Source organism: Trichomonas vaginalis, chromosome IV (genome assembly GCF_026262505.1).
Source record: "Trichomonas vaginalis G3 chromosome IV, whole genome shotgun sequence".
Taxonomy (NCBI): Eukaryota; Parabasalia; order Trichomonadida; family Trichomonadidae; genus Trichomonas; species Trichomonas vaginalis.
Window position 1 is genome coordinate 7327564 of NC_067206.1, and position 25967 is coordinate 7353530.

The 25967-nt window shown below is 30.9% G+C and overlaps 16 protein-coding genes across 16 annotated transcripts, besides 1 other annotated feature; 11 read left to right on the top strand and 5 right to left on the bottom strand.

The window, feature by feature from the left end:
• Positions 1 to 212: 212 nt before the first annotated feature.
• TVAGG3_0046880 (protein kinase-like (PK-like) family) lies at positions 213 to 1727 on the top strand (the record flags this gene model as incomplete). Its single annotated transcript, XM_001309467.2, has 1 exon — positions 565 to 1452. The coding sequence occupies one exon, from the start codon at positions 565 to 567 to the stop codon at positions 1450 to 1452; it is 888 nt and encodes a 295-aa protein (XP_001309468.1).
• A 760-nt stretch (positions 1728 to 2487) lies between these two features.
• On the top strand, positions 2488 to 3341 carry TVAGG3_0046890 (ribosylnicotinamide kinase protein; the record flags this gene model as incomplete). The annotated part of the gene is made up of 1 exon (XM_001309466.1): positions 2528 to 3112. One exon carries the CDS (start codon positions 2528 to 2530, stop codon positions 3110 to 3112), a length of 585 nt encoding a protein of 194 aa, XP_001309467.1.
• A 54-nt stretch (positions 3342 to 3395) lies between these two features.
• On the bottom strand, positions 3396 to 4244 carry TVAGG3_0046900 (uncharacterized protein; the record flags this gene model as incomplete). The annotated part of the gene is made up of 1 exon (XM_001309465.1): positions 3524 to 4189. One exon carries the CDS (start codon positions 4187 to 4189, stop codon positions 3524 to 3526), a length of 666 nt encoding a protein of 221 aa, XP_001309466.1.
• Positions 4245 to 4302: 58 nt separating this feature from the next.
• TVAGG3_0046910 (uncharacterized protein) lies at positions 4303 to 5607 on the bottom strand (the record flags this gene model as incomplete). Its single annotated transcript, XM_001309464.1, has 1 exon — positions 4460 to 5542. One exon carries the CDS (start codon positions 5540 to 5542, stop codon positions 4460 to 4462), a length of 1083 nt encoding a protein of 360 aa, XP_001309465.1.
• Positions 5608 to 5723: 116 nt separating this feature from the next.
• On the bottom strand, positions 5724 to 6931 carry TVAGG3_0046920 (phosphoprotein phosphatase protein; the record flags this gene model as incomplete). The annotated part of the gene is made up of 1 exon (XM_001309463.1): positions 5748 to 6929. One exon carries the CDS (start codon positions 6927 to 6929, stop codon positions 5748 to 5750), a length of 1182 nt encoding a protein of 393 aa, XP_001309464.1.
• Positions 6932 to 7453: 522 nt separating this feature from the next.
• On the top strand, positions 7454 to 9602 carry TVAGG3_0046930 (SNAP receptor protein; the record flags this gene model as incomplete). Its single annotated transcript, XM_001309462.1, has 1 exon — positions 8106 to 9050. One exon carries the CDS (start codon positions 8106 to 8108, stop codon positions 9048 to 9050), a length of 945 nt encoding a protein of 314 aa, XP_001309463.1.
• A 283-nt stretch (positions 9603 to 9885) lies between these two features.
• Positions 9886 to 10729, top strand: TVAGG3_0046940 (4-carboxymuconolactone decarboxylase family protein family; the record flags this gene model as incomplete). The annotated part of the gene is made up of 1 exon (XM_001309461.2): positions 9918 to 10619. One exon carries the CDS (start codon positions 9918 to 9920, stop codon positions 10617 to 10619), a length of 702 nt encoding a protein of 233 aa, XP_001309462.1.
• A 1990-nt stretch (positions 10730 to 12719) lies between these two features.
• TVAGG3_0046950 (spectrin binding) lies at positions 12720 to 13611 on the bottom strand (the record flags this gene model as incomplete). Its single annotated transcript, XM_001309460.1, has 1 exon — positions 12748 to 13278. One exon carries the CDS (start codon positions 13276 to 13278, stop codon positions 12748 to 12750), a length of 531 nt encoding a protein of 176 aa, XP_001309461.1.
• A 34-nt stretch (positions 13612 to 13645) lies between these two features.
• Positions 13646 to 14002, top strand: TVAGG3_0046960 (ribonuclease P protein; the record flags this gene model as incomplete). The annotated part of the gene is made up of 1 exon (XM_001309459.1): positions 13646 to 14002. One exon carries the CDS (start codon positions 13646 to 13648, stop codon positions 14000 to 14002), a length of 357 nt encoding a protein of 118 aa, XP_001309460.1.
• A 557-nt stretch (positions 14003 to 14559) lies between these two features.
• TVAGG3_0046970 (VPS8 subunit of corvet complex family) lies at positions 14560 to 17768 on the top strand (the record flags this gene model as incomplete). Its single annotated transcript, XM_001309458.1, has 1 exon — positions 14560 to 17619. One exon carries the CDS (start codon positions 14560 to 14562, stop codon positions 17617 to 17619), a length of 3060 nt encoding a protein of 1019 aa, XP_001309459.1.
• Positions 17769 to 18388: 620 nt separating this feature from the next.
• Positions 18389 to 18895, top strand: TVAGG3_0046980 (EP4 subtype prostaglandin E2 receptor binding; the record flags this gene model as incomplete). The annotated part of the gene is made up of 1 exon (XM_001309457.1): positions 18389 to 18895. The coding sequence occupies one exon, from the start codon at positions 18389 to 18391 to the stop codon at positions 18893 to 18895; it is 507 nt and encodes a 168-aa protein (XP_001309458.1).
• A 156-nt stretch (positions 18896 to 19051) lies between these two features.
• TVAGG3_0046990 (spectrin binding) lies at positions 19052 to 19891 on the top strand (the record flags this gene model as incomplete). The annotated part of the gene is made up of 1 exon (XM_001309456.1): positions 19052 to 19891. The coding sequence occupies one exon, from the start codon at positions 19052 to 19054 to the stop codon at positions 19889 to 19891; it is 840 nt and encodes a 279-aa protein (XP_001309457.1).
• A 487-nt stretch (positions 19892 to 20378) lies between these two features.
• Positions 20379 to 21151: a mobile genetic element.
• A 178-nt stretch (positions 21152 to 21329) lies between these two features.
• Positions 21330 to 22361, top strand: TVAGG3_0047010 (glycine-rich protein family; the record flags this gene model as incomplete). Its single annotated transcript, XM_001309455.1, has 1 exon — positions 21330 to 22361. The coding sequence occupies one exon, from the start codon at positions 21330 to 21332 to the stop codon at positions 22359 to 22361; it is 1032 nt and encodes a 343-aa protein (XP_001309456.1).
• A 114-nt stretch (positions 22362 to 22475) lies between these two features.
• On the top strand, positions 22476 to 23537 carry TVAGG3_0047020 (uncharacterized protein; the record flags this gene model as incomplete). Its single annotated transcript, XM_001309454.1, has 1 exon — positions 22476 to 23537. One exon carries the CDS (start codon positions 22476 to 22478, stop codon positions 23535 to 23537), a length of 1062 nt encoding a protein of 353 aa, XP_001309455.1.
• Positions 23538 to 23587: 50 nt separating this feature from the next.
• TVAGG3_0047030 (HORMA domain domain-containing protein) lies at positions 23588 to 24707 on the bottom strand (the record flags this gene model as incomplete). The annotated part of the gene is made up of 1 exon (XM_001309453.1): positions 23772 to 24590. One exon carries the CDS (start codon positions 24588 to 24590, stop codon positions 23772 to 23774), a length of 819 nt encoding a protein of 272 aa, XP_001309454.1.
• A 542-nt stretch (positions 24708 to 25249) lies between these two features.
• On the top strand, positions 25250 to 25661 carry TVAGG3_0047040 (uncharacterized protein; the record flags this gene model as incomplete). Its single annotated transcript, XM_001309452.2, has 1 exon — positions 25281 to 25661. One exon carries the CDS (start codon positions 25281 to 25283, stop codon positions 25659 to 25661), a length of 381 nt encoding a protein of 126 aa, XP_001309453.1.
• Between the last annotated feature and the right edge of the window lie 306 nt (positions 25662 to 25967).

Sequence of the window (25967 nt, forward strand, 5' to 3'; positions counted from 1 at the left end):
ATGAATGATCATCTTTTGAATCTATTTATATTTTCTCGCATGATAAATTTGAATTATAAAATATATAAAATATTGCATTATAAGTTGCTGACCATTTGCCATCTTGGTCAGAGTTTTTATGCCTGCATCCTTAATCTGAGGATTTTATGGGTATTTGAGGTGAATATTTCAATTAGCAGCATTTTCAGGTGAATTAATTTTTTTCAGATAAGCAACGTACCAAGAACATGTTTTAAATATTAGTCAAGATTTTGCTTATTTTCATTTCAGTTCATTTTTGACTATTTTAACGTCATAAATGTCAAGTAGCGATATTCTCCCAGCCAAAATAAAAGATCTCTATCAAGTAATTGGCAATGCTGGACAAGGAGCAAACGGCATGTGCTATATTTTATCAGAGAAGGAAAATCCAACTTCATTATATTGCCTCAAAACACAACATGTTATAGAGGTAGAAGTAGAAACCGATATCACTCTATCCCATTGAGTCCAGATATTATTGACTATGACAACGATGAAAATAATTTTAGAGCTGGCTGCTTGCAACGAGATTCGTGGGTTTTAATGGATTTCATTTCAGGTGTCACATTGGACAACTTAGTCAAGTATTTGATAACAAATCAATTAGATTTTCGCGACTACCAAATCTTAGCTATTTCTTACGTTATCTCATACGTCCTTGGAAAATTGGGTGCTCACAAGCACAGTGATCTTAAGCCTGATAACATCATAATTGATGGTAATTTCGTTGCCCACGTAATTGATTTTGGAGAAATGAGTGCAAAAAAGAATTTTCTTATATCTACAACACATGCACCACATGGAAACAGATGTTTCTCTGCTCCAGAAACAGAAAAACTTACATATTATCCTGCATCTGATATTTATTCATTAGGATGCATTATTTATAATATGATATTTAAGATGATTCCATTTGAATCATATGCATCAAAAAATAATGAACTACTAAAGAAGAAACAAGAAAAATTCGAAAGAGTTCATCATTTGAAAGCTCCTTCTAAAGAAACATACCTTGTAACCTTACTCAAGCAAGTAGATTCTATGGAAAAGTATGAATCAACATACGACCCTTCACAAATGACAGTTCGAGACGAATTAATCGAAATCATTAAGAAATGCACACTTAAGGAGCGTGAATCTCGTCCAAAGGCTGAAGAATTATGCGAATTAATCCGAAATATCGCAATAAATCTTCTTTCACCTGATGATTTTGATAAATTTAGATTAATATGTTTATTGGCTGAAAATGAACAATATGCATCAGGTCCATTTGGAACAAAGGAACAAATTGAAGCGTATCTCAAGGCAGGTTTTAATGAAATTGATTCAAACATCAAGAATAATCTTAATAAAATCAAAGAGATCTTGAACATCAATTGCGAAGAAGGAAGTCTATCATCAAATGACTTTTTTGCTAAAATTTCAAAATAAAAAATTCATATTTTGACTAATTTAAAATTCTAGTTATTTACTTTATTTGTCTCAATATGATAGATCAACACATTACTATTTTATCAATATTATTGAGCAAATATATAAAAATCTATATTAGCAAGCAATATTACTTTAAAACTGTTATTACTGTCATTTATGAAGTGGGAATACATAATTAATGTATAGATTGCTTTATACTTAATATAGTACATGTAACAATTTGGATCATGTACATGTTACAATATCTTTTTAGAATAGGATAATAAACAAATCACATTACAAGCCCATATCTCTACAAATATATGACAAATACATTCATTGATGAATCATAAGATTGAAATTAAAATAAATTCAGAATTTTTTCCTTTATTTTGAAGAAGTTAAGATTAGGTTGATTAAACAACCTTTTTCTAAAATATCATTCCTTGCTAATATAGAATTTTATCTTTTATTTTATGTATTCTTTGTATGAGACCATTCATACAAGACTCACTCATACGGGAAGAGCTAAACATGGACTCTTTAATGCGTGGATTAGAATATTATTGAGATTTCTTCAATAAATTTAGATTGAATTTTTTTTACAAACAGGAATGTGTATAATCAAATATCAAATTCATACTATATTCGAAATTGAAAATCCGATGGTAAACATATCTATAGTAGATTTTGTTGGCAAATTGTGGAAAAATTTCCAACTGGATTTTTTTTGGGCATTTAATAATAATTTTGAAAGGATATTTTACATAGATCAATATTATAAAAATCTAAGTTCAATCTTATGGTTATTTATTGAATTGAAATAAATAACAAAATAAATTCCCTTAAATAACTTCTTAAGAGAAAATATCTATGTTCCAGAAGGATAAATATTTTGAGAGTCATTTAATTTTTCTGAAGAAATAAAGATAACTCTCAATTTTCTGTAACTTGGTCACTGGACTCGATTATGTTTAAATACGTACAGTCGTTATTAAAGACAAAAATTTTAACCCAAACAATAATAGACATTCAATTTTTTGTGGAATGATTAGCCACTTTTGGATAGTTTTTCAAATTTACCAAATCCGAAATGAGAATTGGTATTGCAGGAATTACGACCAGCGGGAAAAGCACATTAGCCAAAGCTCTTACAAATGTTTTCAAAGGCGCACATTGCTGCGTTGATGATTTTTATTACACTCAAGATTTTCCAATGATGACCTTTAAAGGTAAGACCATAATTGATTGGGAAACACCCAATTGCATCCATTGGGATAAGTTTGAAGAGTACTGCGAAAGACAAACTGCTGATATTGTTTTTATCGACTCTTATCTTTTATTTTATTCGAAGAAAGTAGCCGACTCATTAGATGCCGTAATTATTCTTCAATATCAGCCAGAGGACTTCCAAGAAGCACTTGCTAGAAGAATAAGAAGGTTTTCGAACCAGGCAGTTCCATCCGATTACGTTATTCATCCAGATGCTTCAGAAACTCACTGGGAGGCAGCATACTTTACTGAAATTGCCTGGAAATTTGCCATGGATTATCCACAATATCGCGAACCAAAAGACTTGACTAAGCCGATTTTGCGTCTTAAGGCTGTCAATCCTCTTGGTGATAACATTAACAAGGCAATCAATTTTGTTAATGGCTTGCTCATGAATTCTGTTTGAAATATTTTTTTAATTCGTTATTTTTTTTTCACTCGAAAATAAAACTCAACGCCCATTATGCACTCACATTCATATTACAAATCTACTATAATTCAAATTACAAAATTACGATTAATATTCGGCAACATTCTCACAGATCTGAATTTACAGTTACTTACGAATTCCACTTTGCGTTTTTTATAATAGAAAGTTCTATCCAGTCTGGAATCACTGTAAGATTAAAATTCCCATTTAAATTTGATATACCGTTTTTAATTTTTTCAATTTTGTGATGGATAATAAGAAAATATATGCATAATTTTCAATGCATAAAATATAGTAATAACAATTTACGAGAATAAAAAACAATATTAGATTTATCATGAAGATATATGCGATATATATTAATATATGAGAAAAACATTTCTCACATCAGTTGTAAATCTTACTTCCGTTTGTAGTTTTGACTGAGTTCGTATTGCTAATATCAGTTACACTATCTTTTAGTGTTTCAACCATTGAACGCATCTGTTTATTCTTTTGTTCGATCATATTTAATTGATTTTGGATTTCTCCAACTTCAATCTCATTTTTCTGAATACTTCCAATTTGATCCATCTCATTTTTGAGCTTTTTATATGTTTTAGTCATAATCTTATCATTTTCTTCGATTATGTTTTCTAAATTATCAAATCTGTCACTCAGTTCTCTATCCATCATTTCAACAAGCATTTTCATATCTTCAAAGTTACTTTTAGCTTGGATTTGTTTTGCTGCTTCTGTATGAACCCTCTCAGGCAATTCCTTTAAATATGTTTCAATGTGAGCTAATCTAGACTCGAGATTATTTAAGAATTCTTGTATATTGTTAATATGCTGAGTTTGTTCTTTTTGACGAATTTCATTTGTATCTGTAGCTAATTTATATACTGAATTGCAAGTATTGACTCTTGATTCCAAATTTTCTAGGTTATGGTTCATTATTGAAGCAGAAGATAATAATGAAGAGAATTGTCCACTAACAGGAGGAGGTATTTGCGTTTTTCCAATTTGTTGACTTTTAATTGGTGTATCAAGTCCTGAAAACGAATCTTCCATTTTTAAGTGTACGTTTAAAATTTCATCTAACTTTCGATTATTAGTATTCCCCCAGTGTTCACACTTCTTGGAATAAACCATATTTAAATGTTTTTAATAGGGGACGCCCTGGAAGAATCTTTAATTTTGCAAATATTGAATGATGAGGATTAAGTTTCCAAAATTTAAGCATTGATGATCAGATGAATAAATATGTCTAGTTAGTAAAAATATGTGTATACATTTAAGCTAACAAACAAACCTTTTATTTTTTCATCGATATAAGTTCAATTAAATAGGATAATTATTCTTATCAAACTCATCAACTGTCTGCTTTACAATATCTTTAGCCTCAGATATTGCTGCCTTGCTTTCATCAGAACAATTTTGACATTTTTGAGTTAATTCGCCAAGCATTTCATTAGTTTGTGATTGAGACATATTTTTCTTGATATTTTCTATATTGGTGGTACTTTCCTCTATAGAATTTTGTATCTGACCGCATTTTATTGATGCCTTTTCAACAATTGGGGAGTATGTATCTAAAACAGATTTAATTGATTCCTCACGTATAGAAATGGATTTCATAATTGAGTTAATGTCATTTATTTCGTTTGTTATACTTAGAGAAACCGTATTTAAGGTTGAATATGTCATATCAAGTTTTGCATCTTGCTTTCTGTATGAAGCAAGTGCCTCCATATTAATTCTACGCAGCTTATCTTCATTTGGATCAATCTTATCGTTTGTATTAGTTCTTTCAATCTTTGAAATTGCATCAAGAAGAGATAACTTAAGAGTTGATTGGAGTTCCATAAGCTCTCTCATTTCATTTGATTGATTATCTATATCCTTGTTCATTTGCTTAATAGTTGCGGAAAAATTCGAGTCATTATTTGACGCAACACGAGATAATTTTTCATTTAGTTGACTAATTCTCTTATTCACTTCTTCTTTCTCTATTTGAAGCTGTGATTTTAATTCTTTGTATCTTTCTATTGGAAAATTAGACTTTTTAGGTCTCGGAATATAATATGGACCAGGATGTTCTCTAACAAACTTTTCTATGCATTTTGTTTGGTATTTATCTATATCTTGAAAACTCGTTATTAATTCGTTATAAACTTTGTCCAAAGAAGTCTTGATATATTCTTGATCGTTAACTTCAGGGAGTGCTGGAGGTTCTTCGAAATCGTCTAAAAATGATTTTCTATGCTCTGCTTGGGAAATAAGTTTTCTAATTCGAGAAATCCTAAAGTTTATATCAACAGGGAATTTATTGGATAGATCAGATATATGTTCTTCAAGTTTTTCTACTTTCCCTTGAGTGCTTTTTAATAAAGTCTCGAGATCAGATAAGCTGACATCACTCATTGAAATTGATAAGAATTGTTTTGAACAAAGATTGATCTCCTATATCGGCAATTTTTAAAATATTGTTACCTTTTGTTTTCGTCTAATTTCACAAGATATCTGATATATCTTTAACTTTGCATGATCAATTAACAGATTTGGAAAAATAGAAAAAGAGAATGTGATGAATGAAATACAACAAACAATAGCATTTTTATCAAACAATTTAAACCATGTCCAAGGACAAAGTAGGTACAGACATAGCTGGATTGATTTCGTTTTTGATTGGCTTCATTGGGCTGCAAACCAGCTTTGGCAATGAAGAGATTCCTTTTATTGACTTTTTAGTTTCTGATTTTTTGATTTCATCATATGTTGCTCTTCTTACACTATGACTTGATTTCAATCTTGAGCTAAATTTGGAGTTGAAACAATAAGGGACTCTCTCAACCAATTCGACATTTCTGTAGCTAGCATCAATCTTCTTATATTGATCTTGGGCCTCATAAATGCCAGTATAAATAGTGGATCCATTAACTTCTAAGACTCCACTTGTATTATTGGATTTTGAAGAGTAATTACTTGAGGAAAATACAGTAATTACTGCGGACCCGCAGTGCTCCTGAATGGCATTTACACATTGATGGGATCTAATGATTTTCTGAAGATTATTTGCTCTTAAGAAATTCAAAGCAGCGGCAGCACCGAAGATGAATCCGAAGCCTCTTAAATTCTTAAGGTACAAGATATCTGAGTCATCAGGATCACTCCAAAGCATATCAACGACAAATTGATGCTGAGGTTTGAGATCACTGACTTTGTGGATGGGGCGTTGAACCTCTTCGATCTGTTTTACAGAGGTTAGCTTAGGACTAAGTCCTCCGTGCACAAGGAAGAAAGCATCATTAAGGATACAGGCAAGTGGTAAATATCCAAAACAATCATTGAATACTTCATACAATGCTTCACTATATTCTTCAAGGACTTGATTTTTGAATCCATAAATTGTGTTGATATCAAGGAATTCGTGGTTTCCTCTAATCAAATGAATGTCGTTAGGGTGAAGTATCTTCAAACTAAAGAGAAGTGAGACAATTTCAATGCTGAATTCTCCACGATCAACATAATCACCTAAAAATACATATTTCGTTTTAGGTGGAAGACCATTCTTTGCAAAAATACGTAATAAATCACGAATATTACCATGTAAATCTCCTACAATAATACAACTTTGATTGATGTGCAACAATGTAGGCTCTAATTTAAAAATGTCCTTTGTTAACGTTAAAATGATAGTTATATCAGTGCTACTGAGTTTTGGAATATCCATTGGTAAATCTTCGAAACCATTATTGCTTGCTGCTGTTATTAAAGGAAGGTATGCATTAACAAGATATTGAGATATCATCGATTTGATTTGAAATACAATAAAAAATTTCATTTAAATTTTTGAGAAGATATTCAAAAAACATAAGTTTCTCAAAGAATATTAAACTAATCAGAACTTTATTAATGATCCGGGAAAAAATTCAATGTAAAATCAAGTTATAGTAAAAGAATTATATTAACAAATATAGGAGATTCGTATAAAGTTTTTTTATGAAAATCAGAGTAATAAAATCGTTACATTGATTTTTTTCAATTGGAAAGCGGTTCGTCAAAAATTGCTTCGCAAAATGATAAAAATTCAATCGAAAATTCAAATTTTGAATTGAAAATAAAACAGTGATATGATTTAAAACATGCTATTAAGTATATTCTATTCGTTTAGAATTTACTCGGAAAGATCTGCGAAAAAGTGACCGTTTAACTCGGACAAAGTAAAAATTTGATCTTTAAAATCAACATATCATATGTTACACAAAATATTCATCAGTAGTCAAGAATATCAATTTGCCATCGTCATATCTTCCGACAACACTGAATGTATTGTTTTCAACAAAGTTTTTAATAGACTAAGATATCCAGATATATCTATGATTAAAAGAAACGATACATTTCACATTTTCTTAACGCGTACTATAATCATGCAATTCTCAAAAGGTTAAACACTTTTTGTAGATCAGCATAAGCCTGCACCATATGATACATAATTAGATTTGAAGAATTTTGTACCAAATCATAGCAAAATGAAACAGAATGAATTTGAAAGATCTGAATGCAATAAGGAAAATAAAATTCGTAACTTTACATATCTTTACTGTAAACATTTATGATATTGATGAATAAAAGAAATTGAATCGGATGAAAACTAATCAAATTCAGGGAAAGATAACAAATTCGATTTCTAATGATGCCAAATACTTCAATTTCGGTGAGCCAAAATATGCTTATATTAGCAAGAAACAGTGAATGGTGGAATGTTTGATCACAAACAGCTAAAGCAGAAATTTAGAAGTGAGAAATCTTCATTTTTTTCCCCAAAATTGGAATGGTGTAAATAGTTTTCTATATATGTTAATATAATGTTTAATAGCAAAAGGTATCCTCTTAATTTCTGCCATTATGACAGGAATTGAGAGACACAGATCATATTTTGAAGGGATTACTTGGCATAAAAAATCAATTTTTCAAGAAATTTTGCATGGAGAAGGAACAACAGATGGGTTATTTAAGGGACAGGACTGCCCAGTATAAGACATATCGTTCTGGTACAGCTAAATCGCGCGGTTCATATAAAAGCCAACTTGAAGACGAATTAAATCCAACATTGGCTCCAGAATTCGGAACTTCATCGAACGTTGTTGAAAAATCAAATATGGTTGAAACAAAATTCAATATGATTCAAATGGAAATTCAAAATCTTGCAGATATGCACAAACAACGTAAGAGAATCGATTTTGGAAATGATAGAAAGCTCGATCTTGAAATAGAAGCAAAAACCCAACAAATATCTACTCAAATCCAACAATTACGCGATGCTATTCGTATTACAGATCCAAATCTTTCAAAACAGAGTCGAACAATTCAAAATAACATGCAATACGGTTATTCAGCTCGTTTAAGAGATATAACAATTCATTTCCGAGATATGCAAGCCGATTACATCAAAACAATTAAGAAGCAGAAAGACAGAGCTGCAAGATTTGAAGATGATGACAATGATGATGGTGTACTTGATGATATTGATGATGTTGCTTTTACAGACCAACAAATTGCTCAAGTAAAGAGCAATGAAAACATGTTACGTCAGAGAAATGAAGAATTAACTAATTTGATCGGAATGATGAACCAGCTGAACCAATTGTTCGCTGATCTTGGTACAGTGCTTGTTGAGCAGGGTACTATGCTTGATAGAATTGATGGAAAAGTTGAAGAAGCTGCTGAAGAGATTAAGAAAGGAAATGTTCAATTACAAAAGGCTGATCATCATCAATCATCAAAATGCTTCTATTGGTATATGATCATCGTTATTCTTTTGATTATTATTTTTGGAGGAATTATTATTGGAAAAAAGATGAAGAAATCTGGTGGTGGATCTTCGCCAACACCGGTTCCTAATGTTACTAATATAATAAAACTATTATGATAAAGCTTTTCTTTAATTATTTTATGAGAGAGTGACAAGATCGAAAAATCTGACATTTGTAAAGTCATAAATCTGACAACGTAACTGTTTACAAATGTCAGATTCAAAAAAAAGTTTGGAACCAAAACGCAAAAGTGTGACATCGCGGACAAAGTTTCCGATCTGAGTACTCAGACAAAACAATTGCAATGTCTTGCCATGGCACTAAAGCGAGATAGAAAAATGCCAAATACTGTGATATAGAATATTTGGATAAATTTGCTAGCATATCAGTTTTTTTCGCAGAGCAACATCTTTATTTCATGAATATATTTAAATACTCACTGCTCTTAATGAAGAAATGATAAACGTTCATTTTATTTTGGGTATTTCTATTTAAAAACCTATAATGAGCGAAAATACTTGAATATTTGACCATATTTCGGCATGTGACGTATTAAATTCCAATAGATTGCGAAATTTACTATATATATGATTACTTGTTATTTTTAATGATTATGATCCAAAAGATATTATCTATATAGTAATAGTGCATCAAAAATTCATATAAACATTTATTTTTTCAAAATTTAGTGTTATGGAATTCATTTTTTCAAAATAATTTTCATGTTTTATGCCACATTAGTTTCATCCATTGATAAGTTGCTCTAATGAATATCATAGAATCTCCCATCAATTTGGGGATCACCTTCTGAAATTGAAAGAATTTTTTCCCAGATGAATAAAATTATTAGGAAAATTTCGAAAACATTGTAAATATGTTTCCCAAATATCATTGGGGAAATAATTCATTGAATTAAATTGAATGTCAGAAAATTGAAATAACACTTCATTTTACTTAGATATCTCATATTTTCATTATCAACAATGAGTTACAAAGCGACGGAACATGATATAGAACAGAATGATCCAGAATATACAGCTTTCTTTAAGAGATTCGAGTTAATGGTAAAGAATGAATCCAAAATCGATGATAAATCAAGATACCTTGGAATTCTTGGAGCCCTTATTGGAGCAAAGGCCATTGATTACTTTCCAATCATTTTAGAAATGTCTTTGGACAATATTCTGACACCAAATGAGGTTAAGGAAGTTCTTTATGAAGCAGCATACATCCTTGGAATTGCAAATGTATTTCCATTCTTGAAGTTGACAAATGATATTTTCAAGGCTAAAAACATTAATTTACCACTTGAAAATCAATCAAAGGTTGCTCCAGGAGAAGGATTACAGAAAGGAATTGAAAAACAAGCAGAAGCATTTGGACCAGGAATGGAAAAGTTCCACACTATGGGTCCAATGGCAAAATGGGTTGTTAGTTTCATGTATGGTGAATTCTATACAAGAGAAGTTCTGACTGTTAAAGAAAGAGAACTTGTGCTCTCATGCATTTTCATTGGCCATGGTGATGCCGCTCCTCAATTCAATCAGCACATCAAAGCAAACATTCATGTTGGAAACAATAAGAAGTTTTTAATCCAAATGATTCTTTCATTAGTTCCATATTTAGGATATCCAAGAACTTTCAATGCATTAAAAGTATTAAATGACGCCATCCCTGATGAATAAAAGATTTAAATAAAATTCAATAATTTTAATAACAAAAATTCAAATGAAGATAGAATGCCAAATAAATAATATTTATGAGTATTTATATATTATCTTTATTTTTAAACACAAAATCATTTTTCATGAGTTCTAAATATCGAAATTACAATGAAAAATGAAGTAAATGAGGTGAAAAACATTTGAAAGAAAAGAACAAATCCGGCATTAAACAAAACACCGTAAACGGCTCTTACTAAACGGAAAATTTCCAAAATATTCACCCTGAAAACGAAGAAGACAAGATAGACTTGATAAATAACGGATACTATTGTAGAAATAGCCGATACTATCAAGTAAGGATATAAAAATTGCCTTTCTGATTTAAGATCATTTTTCGTTTGCAGAGCTGCATAAACAACAGAAATAGCACCAGATATCAATACAACTTCCCAGAATAGTGTCAAATCCAGTGAAATGAGATTTATATGCATTTCTAAAATATGATAGAATAATTTTGAACTAAAAATCATTTGGATAGTGACATTAACAACTACAATAAGGATATCAGTTATGCGAAGATTGATTTTGTCCGATTTTGATGGAAATTGTTCTTTAAGTTGCCAACTTTTTGGTGCTGCTATATAAACAGCATTTCCAATAGCTCTGGATATAGATAAAGTTGTCAAAATAGCTAAGATGAATGTTGCTCCGCCTAAAATTCCAGGAGAAATTTGAGATCCAAAAATTATCCATTGAACATAAAGAGTTGCAAGGTTAAATAAGCTTATAAAGTTTAATGGAGCAATACATGGCGCCATAAAGTCCGGGTCAAAGCAAGGGTCCTTCATTACATAATGATATAAGGAAGAAAGAAAAGATGAGACCATTGTTGACAAAACATATGATACAGTCATGGTGTTAATCGGACTCTGGTTATCATTTTTGAGAATTGTGAATAAAACCAAAGTTGAAAAAAGATGAGCACCAGAGAATGAAAAGAGAAGATGATTTGAGATATGCGGGTTCTGAGTCCAAACGTTAACTATATTAAGATATGTTATTGATTGATATCGTCTTCGGATTAAAAATCTTATTATGACTGCAAAGATTATGGCTAAAACAAACACAAAACATTGCATATAAGGAAATGCCCTAGCTTCTGGGATAGGGATTTCCATATCTGACATTCTAATTGAAATTGTAAAATTAATTTGTGAATCTTTATTGATCAGAACAGGATTATTTGAAGTAACATTCATAAATGTATTTTTGAGATCTGATCCTTTTGCAATAGAAATTAAATAATTCGAATAAAAGTATATTTGATCATCAATTTTCGTAAATGCATCTGTTTTAACTTGTGAATATATAGAATGGAAGCTTAGATAAGGTAACTCTTTGCTGATTTTGTCCCATTGACGGAAATATCGTTTCTTATAAAATTTAAAGGAGCATAATGTAATTGTTGATGTCTCATTTACTTCTGTAGCATTTTCAAAGTTAAGTGGTACATATCCTTCGAATAGTTTTGATCTTTGCCAATATGTTATTTCATCTTCTTCTTCGTTGAAACAAGAATGTATTCCCGGTAATCTTTTAGACCATAGTATATTGTTGTCTGTACTGAAAAACCCGAGACCAACTTCATAGCCTTTATAATTTAGGCAAATTAATTGAAACAACAACATTTTTATATGTCTCAAGTCAAAAATTGGGTTGGCATTGCTTTGAAATTAGCAAGATATATTATATATTCTTATGAACAAAATTGACGATTATTTTGACTTCAATTATGTTTTTTGAGTAATTTCAGATGATACCTTTCAAAGAACCACATATATTGCAGGAAAGGTATGATGAATACAGATAAACGTGATACTGATCATTCAAGTGGCATTAGATTAACGTATTGGAATTCTCAGAAAACATATGTTAAATTGAAAAATTTGAATGAATCAAATTGTTGCCTTTTTCGCACACTCATACTTAATAATATTAATATTATTTGGAATCTCTTCCTTTATGATATTGTGAAGGAATTTATCTAAAATTAGATACTATTTGCAAATATTTAGGTTTTTCTCAATTATTCAGCATTTCTAATAATAGAATTTACTTGTGTAAAAATATAATTTAAAAGGAGAAGAAATTATTCAATATCATGAGAAAAATCAAAGATATGACAGAGATTATCTAAAAAACACGAGAAGTCATTACAGTATTTGCATGGTACTCTATTAATATATTTGAAGTTATACAAAATTGTTCTGTAAATTGTATTTTCTGTTTGAATATCGAGATTTTCTGAGTTAATTTTTCCGAAATCTTTGAATTTGTGTAATTGAATTCCATATTCTTTGTAAAACAAGAAGTTTGAAATATTCATGAGATTGTTGACTTCTTCTATATGATATTCATCATATATGAGTTTAGCAAGAAATAAATATGACCTTTTATAGCGATTGTTATACGGAATAATATTTAAAACATCTGCTATAATATTTACAGCGAGATGCTTCTTCGAACCAATCAATTCTGTTTTGATCATTTTGTAAATTGAGTTTAATTCTTCTTCTTTTTCAGTTTTCAGCTGATACAGTGCATTGCATGAATCAATGTAATGCTTATTGATACTTCGCAATTCGCCGTATTTATTTGGATGAATGTCTTGGTCAGACATTAAATTTTGTATTTGCAATTTGACATATAAATGTATTTCAAACTCATTAGAAGAAGCAAATATTATGTTTGACATGTGGAAATCAATGATCACAAAGATTTCGGAAATAATTTATAAACTTAAATTAAGTTCATAGGTGTTAAATGACACAATAACAATAAACAAGTCGAAAGCAATAAGCTTGAGAAGATCACCCAGACAATATTCCATTAATAAATAGAAATTGTCTTCGAATTTATAATATTTATACAATTTAGACTTCGAGGATCGTCAAGCATCATTAGAGAGTCGACTTCAGCTTGCCCAAACCATGAAAATGAGTTTGGAATCTCTGCTCTTGTTTATTTGACATGTGATATGAAATAAAATGGTGCGAGTTAAACATCGCTATATTATCTTCAAAATAATACCAGAAGATCCTAATGCTGCAGATTTTGGTGATGGTTATAGTATTCCAAAGAGCTTGGCGAAGCCATTTATTGATATGTTCGGAGATTTTGGAGCTGGAAACGTTTTAACTTCTGTTAATTTAGTTGTATGGCAACCAGAAAAATTTACAGGTGTTTTAAGAGTAGCTCGTGATTGGGCAACAAACTACGTGAAAATGTTAGATACTATCAAAGAAATTCATGGAATTAAAGCAAACATAAAAGTCCCTCATATTTCAGGAACAATTGATCAAGCACAAAGATGGATTGCTAATAACCAAGAAACTTTGAATTGAATTGAAAAATTACAAATCTAATTCGAAAATATCATATTCAAGCCTAAAAATTGTTGTCCATTCCAATGGCGATGAAAATTCATACAAATTCTTCTTCCCAGAAATTTCTGGTGAATTCTCAAAAGAAGTAGGCGTTTTCACCGCAAAAGATCTTAAATTCGATAGCTCTACATCATCATATGGACTCCTAAGATGAGCTACTGCTCTAAATGTAATTGATGAAGTTTAATTTCTTGTTGTTATTGTAATTATGATAAAAAAGAAGAAATGAATAATTAGAAACTTTTAGTGCAATTACATTTTTAACTATTTTGCTTTATAAACTTATTTTCATAAATTTCTTTTTCAAATTCAATTTTTAACATGAAATTCTCTAGATATTCAGGTACTCGTAAGTTATGGATTCTTAAACCATGAAAATGAGTTTAAAATCTCTGATATTATTTTAAATTCTTTGCGTTTTTCATATAAATTATCTGCGATTTTTATAAAACTCAATAACTTATGCTATAACTATTATAGCTTTCTTCTGATTGATAATAAATTTTTTTTTATAGATGACGGAATCGGAAGAAACAAACTTCATCGTCATCACCAAAATCAAAGAATTTCCCATGCCTGATGGACAACCTATGGCTATTGCATTTAACTATCCGCTTATTGCGATTGTAGTTTCATCGAAAACCATAGTTACATTTAATTTTGAGACAAAATCAACTGTTAAATTAGAAAGGCAGCTTATAGGTGAAGAGAATGTAGTCCTCTGTGCAGATGTCAGCCCAGACAGGACGCATATCGCTACAGGTCATTCAGATGGTGAAGTTGTTGTATGGTCTCTACAATCAAAAACATCACTTATATCCACCAATACATCGGAACCAATATCATTCATCGCTTTCGGATCGGCATTTTCGATTTTTCATTCAGATGCGATGGGCAATTTATCAAGAACGACTGTTTCTCAAAATATCTTCAAGAAAAGCGTCACAACACAAATATTATACAATTTCGAACAACCTCTTACCGCTCTTGCCTATCATGATAATGCTTTATACGTTTCAACATCAACTCATACACTTGCATACTTAATAACGCCAGAATTTAGATCGCATTGGACCGACCATACTTGTACATCATGCTTCGCCTTTTTAGAAACAGCAAATTCAAAGTTAATCGCAAGAGGTGTTGGACATAACGTTATTATATCAAAATACGATGGAACTCTTATCAGAACTGTTGAGTTCTCTCAAACTCCGAACGTTGTATCCATGCTAAGTGAGAATTCAGTCTTAGTTCTCTTTTCTGGAAATTGCGAAATGGCTGTAGGCGAAAGAAGGTTCAGGAGACATGTTCCGAAGGGTCCATCACTTGCTTTCAAGGACAAAATTTATGTCGCTGGCTCGGAATTGATTCAATTATCAATTGCAAGCATAAGTCAAAGAGTTGAGAACTATATACAAGAAAATAACTGGCCAATGGCATTAGCACAGATCACCGAGCCAGACGATATCGATGATTTACAAGGATTACTTAAAAAATACGTAAAATCAGATCAATTCAATCCACAAGAGCTTTTCAAGTTCGTTGAGAGGATGAATATGACTGATTTCGTTGTCCAGATGATGTTTACGGATAAAAAAGAGCAAATTTTGGAGGCTTTCATCGAATCCGGAATTACAAAATGGAAATTAACACTTGAATTCATTATCGAAGCCGCAAAATGCATCAAGGATGATCAGAAGCTTATTAAATTCCTAACATCAGTCGAATTAAACATAGAATGGCTACAAACAATTTTTAATCTTTGTTTTGACAGAGGTCTCGTTGATTTGATATCAGAACTAGCATTAGAATATTGCTCTGATATATACATGGCCCTTCTCGTATACGAATACAGCAAAAATTACGAGAAAGAACATAATTTAATCAGATCTATCTTAATGCCTCAAAATCCAAGCACGGTTGCCCTCAGAATGAAACAAGATTGTGTTAAATTCCTTTCTACGGTCGATCTTTACGGTTTTGTAAACTATGATTCACAATCTGCTCTCCAAATCTTCCAAATCGCTCTAGATCTGAGTCCACACCTTGGATTTTCCATCTCCACCATCATCAACCACATAATTCCTAGTTTAGACCCTTCTTCCACGTTTTGGGGAATTTTGATTCCACAAATTGTCCAATATTCTATTATCGTTGACGATAACTCATTGAATGCGATCAACAGATTCATATTCCTTCCTTCAAAAAGTGATGTTTCGATTAGAAGGGAAATGTTGAACGCATTACTCAAAACGAACCAAATAAAGGACTTAAGGAAGTATCTCATCATGACGAGGAGCGCCGGGTTCACAGATTGCGAACTGAAAATCATAGAACTACTCAAGGATCCAGAAGAATTATTGTATTTTATTATCCAAAATCAGGTCAAAGAATTCGCAAACGAGCTTAAGAAGGTGACTAACAATGATAGCGAGACAATCTCTAAGATCCTCGTTAAGCATTGTAAGACTTTGCTCGGTGTAAATCCGGATGAATACACAGAAATGGTTTGGGAGTACGGTAAGAGCGATTTGACGATACGGGTATACAAGAACTTAAAAGATTCGCATGCTTTGTCATGGCATTTCCTTCATAGAATCTTCAGTAACCATAAAGAATTTTATGAAGCGGCTGATGAGCAATCTTCCGAATTCTATGCAATGAATCTTGCTAGATACCAGCCAAAAACATTGCTTGATAGTCTGAAGAATATGAAATCCATACCATTAGACAAATTATTAAATACTTGCATGGAAAGAGGTATTTTAGACAGCGCTTTGTACCTATGCTTACTCACTCAGGAAATAGATAAAGGTGTAACATTCAGTTCCGAGTACTTGCTCAATTCTCTTATGGAACAAGGAGGTGACAAAAATGTTGTAAATGAAATTGTCACTTTTTTGAGTTCGATCAGTTCCAATCCAGATTATGAAGAGAATTGGGTTAAGTTATTAAGCGTATTCCAACTCCCTTTATACGCAATTAAAGATGATACAACAAAACGCCAAAATATCTTAAATCTTTTAGGAGATTTCATACAAACAATGACATTAGTTGTCGAGCCTGTCTTCGTTACCCAGAATCTAACAACTCTTTTCTCGTTTTTGCCGTTCAAAGATTCAAGATCTTTGGTTTCAAGGGTTTTCAAGACGATAAGAGAGAAAACAGAGTTCACAAGGACATTCTCTCACATCGTAAAGGACGAAAGTGTTTGCGCTCAGTTGAATTTCGTTAAGAAATTAAGTAATGGCCACGAATACGACGCAGAACGCTGTGCAACATGTGGACAAAGACTATGTGCTTGTAACGCGTATGCAGCAAGGTGCGGACACGTTTTCCATTCGGAATGCGCCAAAAGTGCTTGGTGTCCGATTTGCCAAAGAGGATTCCAGCTCGTTGACAAGAAGGATGAAGGACAGACTTTGCAGGGTGTCGCAATGCTGACTAACTTTGAAAATAAGGTGAAAGAAAGCGAAATTAAACCTCAACAGAAGACAAACCAGACGAACCTCTTAAATCCAAAGAAATTGGAGATGCCATTGATAGGAACTCTCGTTCAACAAATCTATGATTAATAATTCTTATTGATCAATTATTTTCATTCATAATTCTTATTTTAATTTTATTTATTAGTTGTAAAAAATATCTGTTTATAATAAGTTGTTTTCTGTTTTTTACGAATTTTAAAATTATCTGAAGTATTTGAAAACAAACAATCGTTAACCTTGTTGTGAAGTTCCTCCGAGGGCTCTCATCAAATGAATTACTTCGAACTTTATCCATTTCAACAAATTACAGAATAATTTGCCAGATAAATATAGTAATATGGTCAGATAAAAATTATAGTTGATAGAACTAAATAATCAAGGTTTTTGACTGCAAATAAGGATTTTGTTTTGCTAAACAAGGTATAGCATGGGAAATAAGAAGTTTGGCAATATCATTGCTATTATTGCTGCTTCATGAAGAGGAGTTTTATTATCAATATAGTCGGCATTAATATCTGAACCATGTGGAAAAAGAACTTCTACTGTTTCTTTGCTATTTTATCTTGCTGCTTCATGAAGAGGGGTTCTTTGATAATTGTCTCTTTTATATATATCTACATCATGGGAAATAACTATCTTTCCGGTTGAGTAAAATAAAAATTCAAGTAAACAATGTAAAATGCATTTTACATTTACGACATTTTTTGAATTATATTCAAAAAGTGAAAGAATGTTGTTATCCTAATAGAAGAGATGTATTTTCGTGAAGAACACTTGAAATGATTTCAATGGACTCACAAAAATATCGATTTTTGTAATAGAATTCACAAAAAGTAACGAATTTTAGATTTTTCTCATGACTGGAGATCTTACTGTAGATTTTGATTATATTGCGAACAACATACAATCATATATTGATCAAGAAAACTTTTTTGATATTCTTGAAAAAGAAGATATCCCAAAAGTCATAGAGAAAACAAATCTAAATTCAAATGCCTTCAAAGCTCTTCTTTCTCAAGGCAAAACAAAATACAATGCATCTAAAATGTATGGATTTGTCCGAAAGTGTACCATTTCAGTTAATTCATTAGAAGAATTGATTAACGTTCTCAAAAGTTACAAAAAGCACCTGAAACTTAAATCATCTGGTGGTTTAATCAATTACTTAGAGAAATACAAGGCAGACAATATTACAAATTCTCAAGAAGTTTCGAAATTACAAAATGAAATACAAAACTTAAAAGCAAAGATTATGAGTTTAGAGAACGAAATTAATCAATATAAAGATGAAACTAACAGATATAAAGATGAAACTAATAAATGCAAAAATGAAATATCAAATCTGAAAAATTACATTGATTAACTTAAAAATGAAAACTCAGCACTTAACAACAAAAATAGTCAGTTACAACAATCAATCAATGAATTTGCAGAAATTGCTAAATTAAAAACGAATTCTGATTTTGAAGATGTTTACTTTTTCCTTGAAAGAATTTCAAATAAAGTAGATAAATTGAAAATGTCTATTTCATGTGCAGCTGGTTTAAGTGAAAAGAGATCTAAAGATAAAGTCAATCCACTTCTTTATGCATGTATTCAAGGAGATCTTCAATTAGTAAAATCTCTTATAGAAGGAGGTTGTGACAGAGATGTAGTTTCTGGTTCTGATTTTAATGCTTTAATTGAAGCATCATTTTATGGACAACTTGAAATTGTAAAATATTTAATTGGAATTGGATTTAACAAGAATTGTAAAAACAAATCAGATGGCGCTAGTCCAATATTTGTGGCGTCACAAGAAGAACATCTTGAAGTTATTAAATATCTTATATCAATTGGAGCTAATCCAAATATAAAAACCGATGAGGGAATTACTCCACTATACATGGCATCACAAAAAGGTTATTTTGAAATAGTTAAATATCTTATATCAAATGGAGCTAATCCGAATGAAAAAAATAATGAGGGATTTACTCCAATCCTTGTTGCATCACAAAAAGGTCATCTTGAAATAATTAAATATCTTGTTTCAGCTGGAGTTAATCCTGATCAAAAATTTGAGAACGAATTTTCTTCATTAATTATGGCAGCAGCTATGGGTCATCTTGAAGTAGTTAAATACTTCATTAAATGTGGATGCAATAAAAATGATAAAACAATAAATAATGATTCATCACTTCATTGGGCAGTGAAGCAAGGACATTTCAATGTTGTTGAATATTTAGTTTCAATTCGTGTCAAACTTAGTGATGAAAACGATGATGACGAAACTCCACTTGACATAGCAAAAGAAAAACAACACGAGAATGACAACTACAGAAAGATTATGAAACTTCTTATTAAGTCAGGCGCACGATAAACCAAATAGTTACATATTTATTTAGATATAAATCAATATCTTGTTACTATCTTGAAAAGGACTTATAGCATAAATAAATATATATTTCCAATTTAGAAATAAAGTAAAAAAAATTAATTCAAAATATTAGTATTTATTTGCGCAACATTTGTAAGAAAACATATTCATATTAACTATTTTTATTTACAAAATATTTGCCGCTGTATTTTCATTTATTCTTCCCTTGTTCAAATACAAGCTGCCAGCTCGCTCATCTTTCTTCCGTAAAACTTCAACTCTGAATTTGTTGAACAAATTTGTTCCTTTCCTTTTTCTATTTTGGAGATATAGTTTCATTGATAATTTCTCTGCTTAATAGCAATTGTTCCCATTATGCTTGACAAATAAATCATAGTAATAGATTTCCATATTATACTAAATTTTGCGACAACTCTCTGCAAAAATCTTAATTAAATACCCTCTCAAAATTGAATTAGCAAATTTTGATTTAAGGGTGGCGGAAAGTGAAGTGAATGACCAAAAATAAAATGTTATTATCTCGCCATTTTTTTGATATCTTTTGGAAAAAATTATATGGATACAAAACTCATTTGTAGTAGTATATGTGTGTCATAATTTCATTATCATATATGAAAGCTTTTGGTTTTCCCTTCTATGATAAATAAGTGAATTATGCGTTTGATAGGGGTAAAAAACTTTAAATATCTCATGATTGGAGCTTTAAACACAAAATTTACTCAATAGAAAATATAGATAACAATAGCTTTTATATATTTAAATATGAAGAAAGACTCCTTATCTTATATTGAAAGACTAGATACAAATCTAATTAAACTCTGAGTGGGAGCAAATTGTAACGAAAAGTATCGGAAGTAATTGGTATTTATATGTTATTTATTCTCATACATTGATTTTGTGCAAATTTGATAAGTAGTTCCAGATCTCGTCACTTATTGCATCTTGGACGAATTTAATAGATACGTGTTTTGCTCAATAGAAAAGATAGATTTGTGTACCTATATTGCATACCTTAAGTATTTTTGATATTAATTCAATAACCAGAGACTAGATACAGTTGAAAATTCATTTTTTCATTCATTATTTCTCTACCAGATAAAGACTTCAGACTATACAAACTTCGTAGTAAAGACTTGTTTATATATACTATTTAGTTATGCTACAATAACAAAAGAATTTCAAATATTTATTTAGTTATTTTCACTTTTTGTTATTCGGTCACATCACTTTCCGCCACCCTTAAAAATTATTTACCTTTTATCAATAATTATATGTTTGGAAATGCATTGCATGCAATAAAACTCTCCGGGTAATAAAATGTCTTGGAAAATGCCCTGTACCATTAAATATGTGAGATTCAAACAAATTTATTAATCACAAAAACATTCATACTCAACATTAAAATTCCTATCTATGCCTTATGATCAATTACAAACTATCAAAAGATTCAATTGGCACAGATAGGGTAACAATTTCCGAAAATCAGTATACTTTTGGATACCCTTGTGATAATAGCCGAGAAGACTGTACGCCTTATACTGTCAACCTCAATAGTGGTACATTTCTTGTTGAAGCTTGGGGCTCTGCTGGCTCTTTTCAGCAACTTCCAAGCGGCAATTCGATTCCTGGCCTTGGAGGATATTCCTCAGGCGTGTTAGAAGTAAAACGTTCATTAACACTTTATTTGTTTATAGGTTCTATTTCCTTTTTTAATTCCATGTTTAAATATAAACCGAGCTCTAATGAATTTTTTGGAATCGGAGGAGGTTCTTCCGATGTGAGATTGTATGCGAACAAATCGTTTGATTGGTCTGACTCTCTCTCCCTTCGCTCGCGTATCCTGGTTGCGGGCGGCGGTGGAGGCGCTGAGTGGCCTAATTCTGTTGGCGGGCATGGAGGCGGCCTTGAGGGAGGGAAAGGCATCTCATATTGTGGCGGAAATACATGTCCAAACTCTATATCTGGGGGCGGGACTCAGACATCTGGTGGAAAAGCCGCCCCAACTTATACAATTATGGTCGGAATTCCTGGAGAATTTGGTATCTCCCCGGTGAACTATAACTCCAAAGATATGGGAGGTATCGGAGGAAATGGATATTATAGTGGCGGTTCTATAGAATTCGGGGGTGCGGGTGGTGGAGGTAGTTCCTTTATATCTGGATATAAAGGATGTGTTGCCTTGAATAGTTCGTTAAATGAGAATCCAAGCCCATCAAGATCATCGATCCATTATTCTGGAATAAGGTTCTATAATCCAACAATGATTCAAGGAAACAATATGATGCCTCTTTATTCCGATTCAGGATCTGAAAATCTATATGGTGTCGGAAATAGAAACAAAGGAGCAATAAGAATCACCATTATTGGCACAATAAAATGTTCAGATAAATCATTGTGCCAAAATTCATTTTCTTTCCTTATGCTAATTCTACCTAGTGCTATTATTAGTTGATTAAAAAGTAAAATGTATTATTTTAAAATTCCACAAGCAGAAATGAAATGCATTTAATTGGCACTCCACACCGATAGTGACAAAAATACGTTTTTTCTGAGTTCAAGAAAAGAAATGTTTTCGACAAGTTCTGTGGCAGTTGATCCTCTTATTGTTCAAATCAACGAAGAAATGGAAGAACTTGAACCAAATGTTAAAACAACACAGGAAAATTTAGCAGAATTAGATAATTTAGTTCCGAAAAATTTATTATCAGATATTTATAGATTTAGAACTGATTTAGACAAAATTAATAAAGACAGAGAACGCAGAAATCTATTTAAGCATCGAGTTGACGAAAAAAGCTCCTTATATGACTTAGAAACAAAACTTCGTGATTATACACTCGAAAATGTAAGAAAATCCTTTTTTGATTTGGAAGATGAGATAACTGCCAAGGAAACTGAAGAACCAGAGGATGATGATCACATTAAAGCAATAAGGCAAAAAGAGAAATCAATTTACAACGACACTCTCAGTAAAATTTCAAATATCAGCAATAAATTTGATACTGCCAAGTCTTCAAGCTCTAAATTCGAACTTGTTCCGCAATTTGACACATCAAAAGTTGAAAAAGATTCAGAATTCTTAAATACTCTCGTAAAAGAACTTAAAACAGAAATAGAAAGATGCGAAAACGATATTCAAGTAAATGGGAGATTCCAAAGCAAGTTTGGAATTCAAAAAACTACTGAATTTGAGGTTTTAGAGGATGAAGATGTAGATGCAAACGGTGAGAGAATTTACAAAGTACCAGATTTATCCAATCAGTTCAACAGTACATATGGAGATGCCCAAGGAATCATTTCATCACTAAATAACGAATATTCAAATTTAGATTTACAATTTTCAATGATATCCGATAAAATAAACAATCTTAAGACTAAACTTAAAGAAACAGCAACAAATCAAGATGATATTGCTGTTGTTCTTCGTGAAACTGAAGATAAAGCTTTAGAAACACTTACAAAATCAGATGAAATCACTGAGAATTTAAAGAAGAAAGATTATAGTAGCGAGATATCGTCGATACAAGAAAAACTTTCATTAAATTCTAAGGAAATTAAATCATCTTTGGATGAAATCCGTTCAATTGTTGATATCTTAGAGTTACAGACCAATGATAATTATATGTAATTCTTTCAGTCATTATTTTTTGTTTGTAAAAAAAATATTTTTTTATTTGAGTTCTTTTTTACCTATTATTATAAGGGTCACATGCGAAAGCTGGAAAAACTGCATTTTATTGCAATACAGACAGATTTAATTTAAAATAATAACAATAATATAAAAAAAAATCAAGAAAACTGCATACAAATGCAAACAGTACATGTACTATAATATAAAATAGTCTAGATGATAAAAATACAGTTAATTTTCATCTGGACTAATAAATTCGGTTTCCATTGGGGATGTAACATAAGAACCGTAGTCAACTGGGACGTTTGGATCATATCCGTACCATTCGTAAGAAGCAGGGGATGTTGAACTTGGCTCTTCAACTTGTAATGGCTGAACGCTATCGCTCGTACTGCTACTAGATGAAGTACCCTTTGTAATATTAATAATAGGCACAAGTTCTTTTTCTGGCTCTTTTAGATATTGACATCTGATAATTGTTTTTCCAACTGGAGTCAAAACAGGCGGTAGAGCGACTTGCTTTGTATGCCCTTCGTCGAGTGAAAATCTTTGATCTTCTAACATTTTGAAATCTCCGCATAAAGCAGAAATTTTTCTATCTTGAGCAGTATAATTTTTGAGATTTAGCGCGATACTCTGTGCAGGAAGGGCGTTTAATATACAAAAAACGCTTCTTAAACAACTCGAAAATTTTTGATAAATTAAATGTTTTTCCTCAGTTGAATAATGCTGCGTAAATACTTCACTTTCTTGTTTTGATAATGGCCGATGTTCAATAATCCATCTTTCGAGCAATTTGTCTGGATTTACAATGATTATATCGAGTTTTACAAATCCATGGATCTTATGTGATGATGTTAATTGCCTTAGTGATTGAGACCTTGGAATTTTTAAGGAAAATTGGAAATCATCTTCTCTAAAATCTGCAATTTCGCCAGGACAGCGGCTGTAATAAATGCATTCGATAACTTTGTTTAAAAATTCCCTAGTGAGTGATATAATTTTTTGAAGTTCTGTTTTTCCGAGGATCTGAGTTTTTTCGCTAGACATTTATAAAAAAAAAAAGAGCAGCACTGCATAATCGACTTTAAACAAGCACAAATACCTTGGTTGCATATCTCTCTGTATAAATAACTAATATTAAAGAGCTAATTTGATGTTTTTAACCTTTTTGATATCAAAATTTTCAAATTCAGGCAAAACGAAAGGGGTCTCAATTTTTCCAAATCTAGAAAATTGAATACTTTCATTGCTAGAAGAAGAATATTTCAGCAAATAAATTGAATGGTTGATATCTTTTAGAGAAATGGGTTCACATGATTGAATATCACAATAGTTTTATCTACCATCATTGTGATATGTATAAAATAATAGTAGTATATGATGCGGGTTGTGTGACTTTTTTTGTAATCGTAAGAATTCTCACATAATTGAATGATTTTTGAACATACTTCCGAATAGCAGATTTTAAAAATTTATGAATAATTTATAAAAAGTTTTTATTCCTACAATTCCTATATTACCATTAATAAAAAGAATATATTTTATAATAGTTTCATTTCGAACATGTTAAAATTTATCTGCATTTCGAAAAATTTTATTATAAATGATAATATAATTTATTAAATTAATATATAACTTATGAATTTTTACTTTTTGTATGAAATAAAATTTAGTATTAATAAAGTTATAAAATAAATTGGTGCATGTTAGATGTAAATAAGATATAAAAAGGTGTTTATGAATACTTTAGCAGAACTTCTACTGGTAGAGTTTATACTGGCAGAACTTCTACTGGTAGAGTTTATACTGGCAGAACTTCTACTGGCAGAACTTCTACTGGTAGAGTTTATACTGGCAGAACTTCTACTGTTTCCCTCAAAATTGAATACTTTAGCAGAACTTCTACTGGTAGAGTTTATACTGGCAGAACTTCTACTGGTAGAGTTTATACTGGCAGAACTTCTACTGGCAGAACTTCTACTGGTAGAGTTTATACTGGCAGAACTTCTACTAGTAAAGTTTCTACTGGTAGAACTTCTACTGGCAGAATTTCTACTGGTTATATATGGTGTCAATTTTTTAAAAAATTTTGAATTCAATGAGTTATATCAAAAATAAAATTCTTGAATAGAGTAAAAAAATTTAAATAATTTATTTAAATATTTTCTTCTGACATTTTGAATAATTTATTTTTTTAATTCGTAAGAAAATGAGTGGATCAAGATTTCGTAACCGTCAATCAATTAATGGATGCTCTTTCACCAATTCTTGAAAATGTTAAACAAGTAGATGTTTATTTCGATGATTATGTAGAAGTTTATATTATTAAAGGTAAACATAATATTAAACCCATTGCTTTTGCATTTGATAATAAATTAATTGAAAATGCAAAAATTTGGGAATTAATTCCAGATATTGAATATA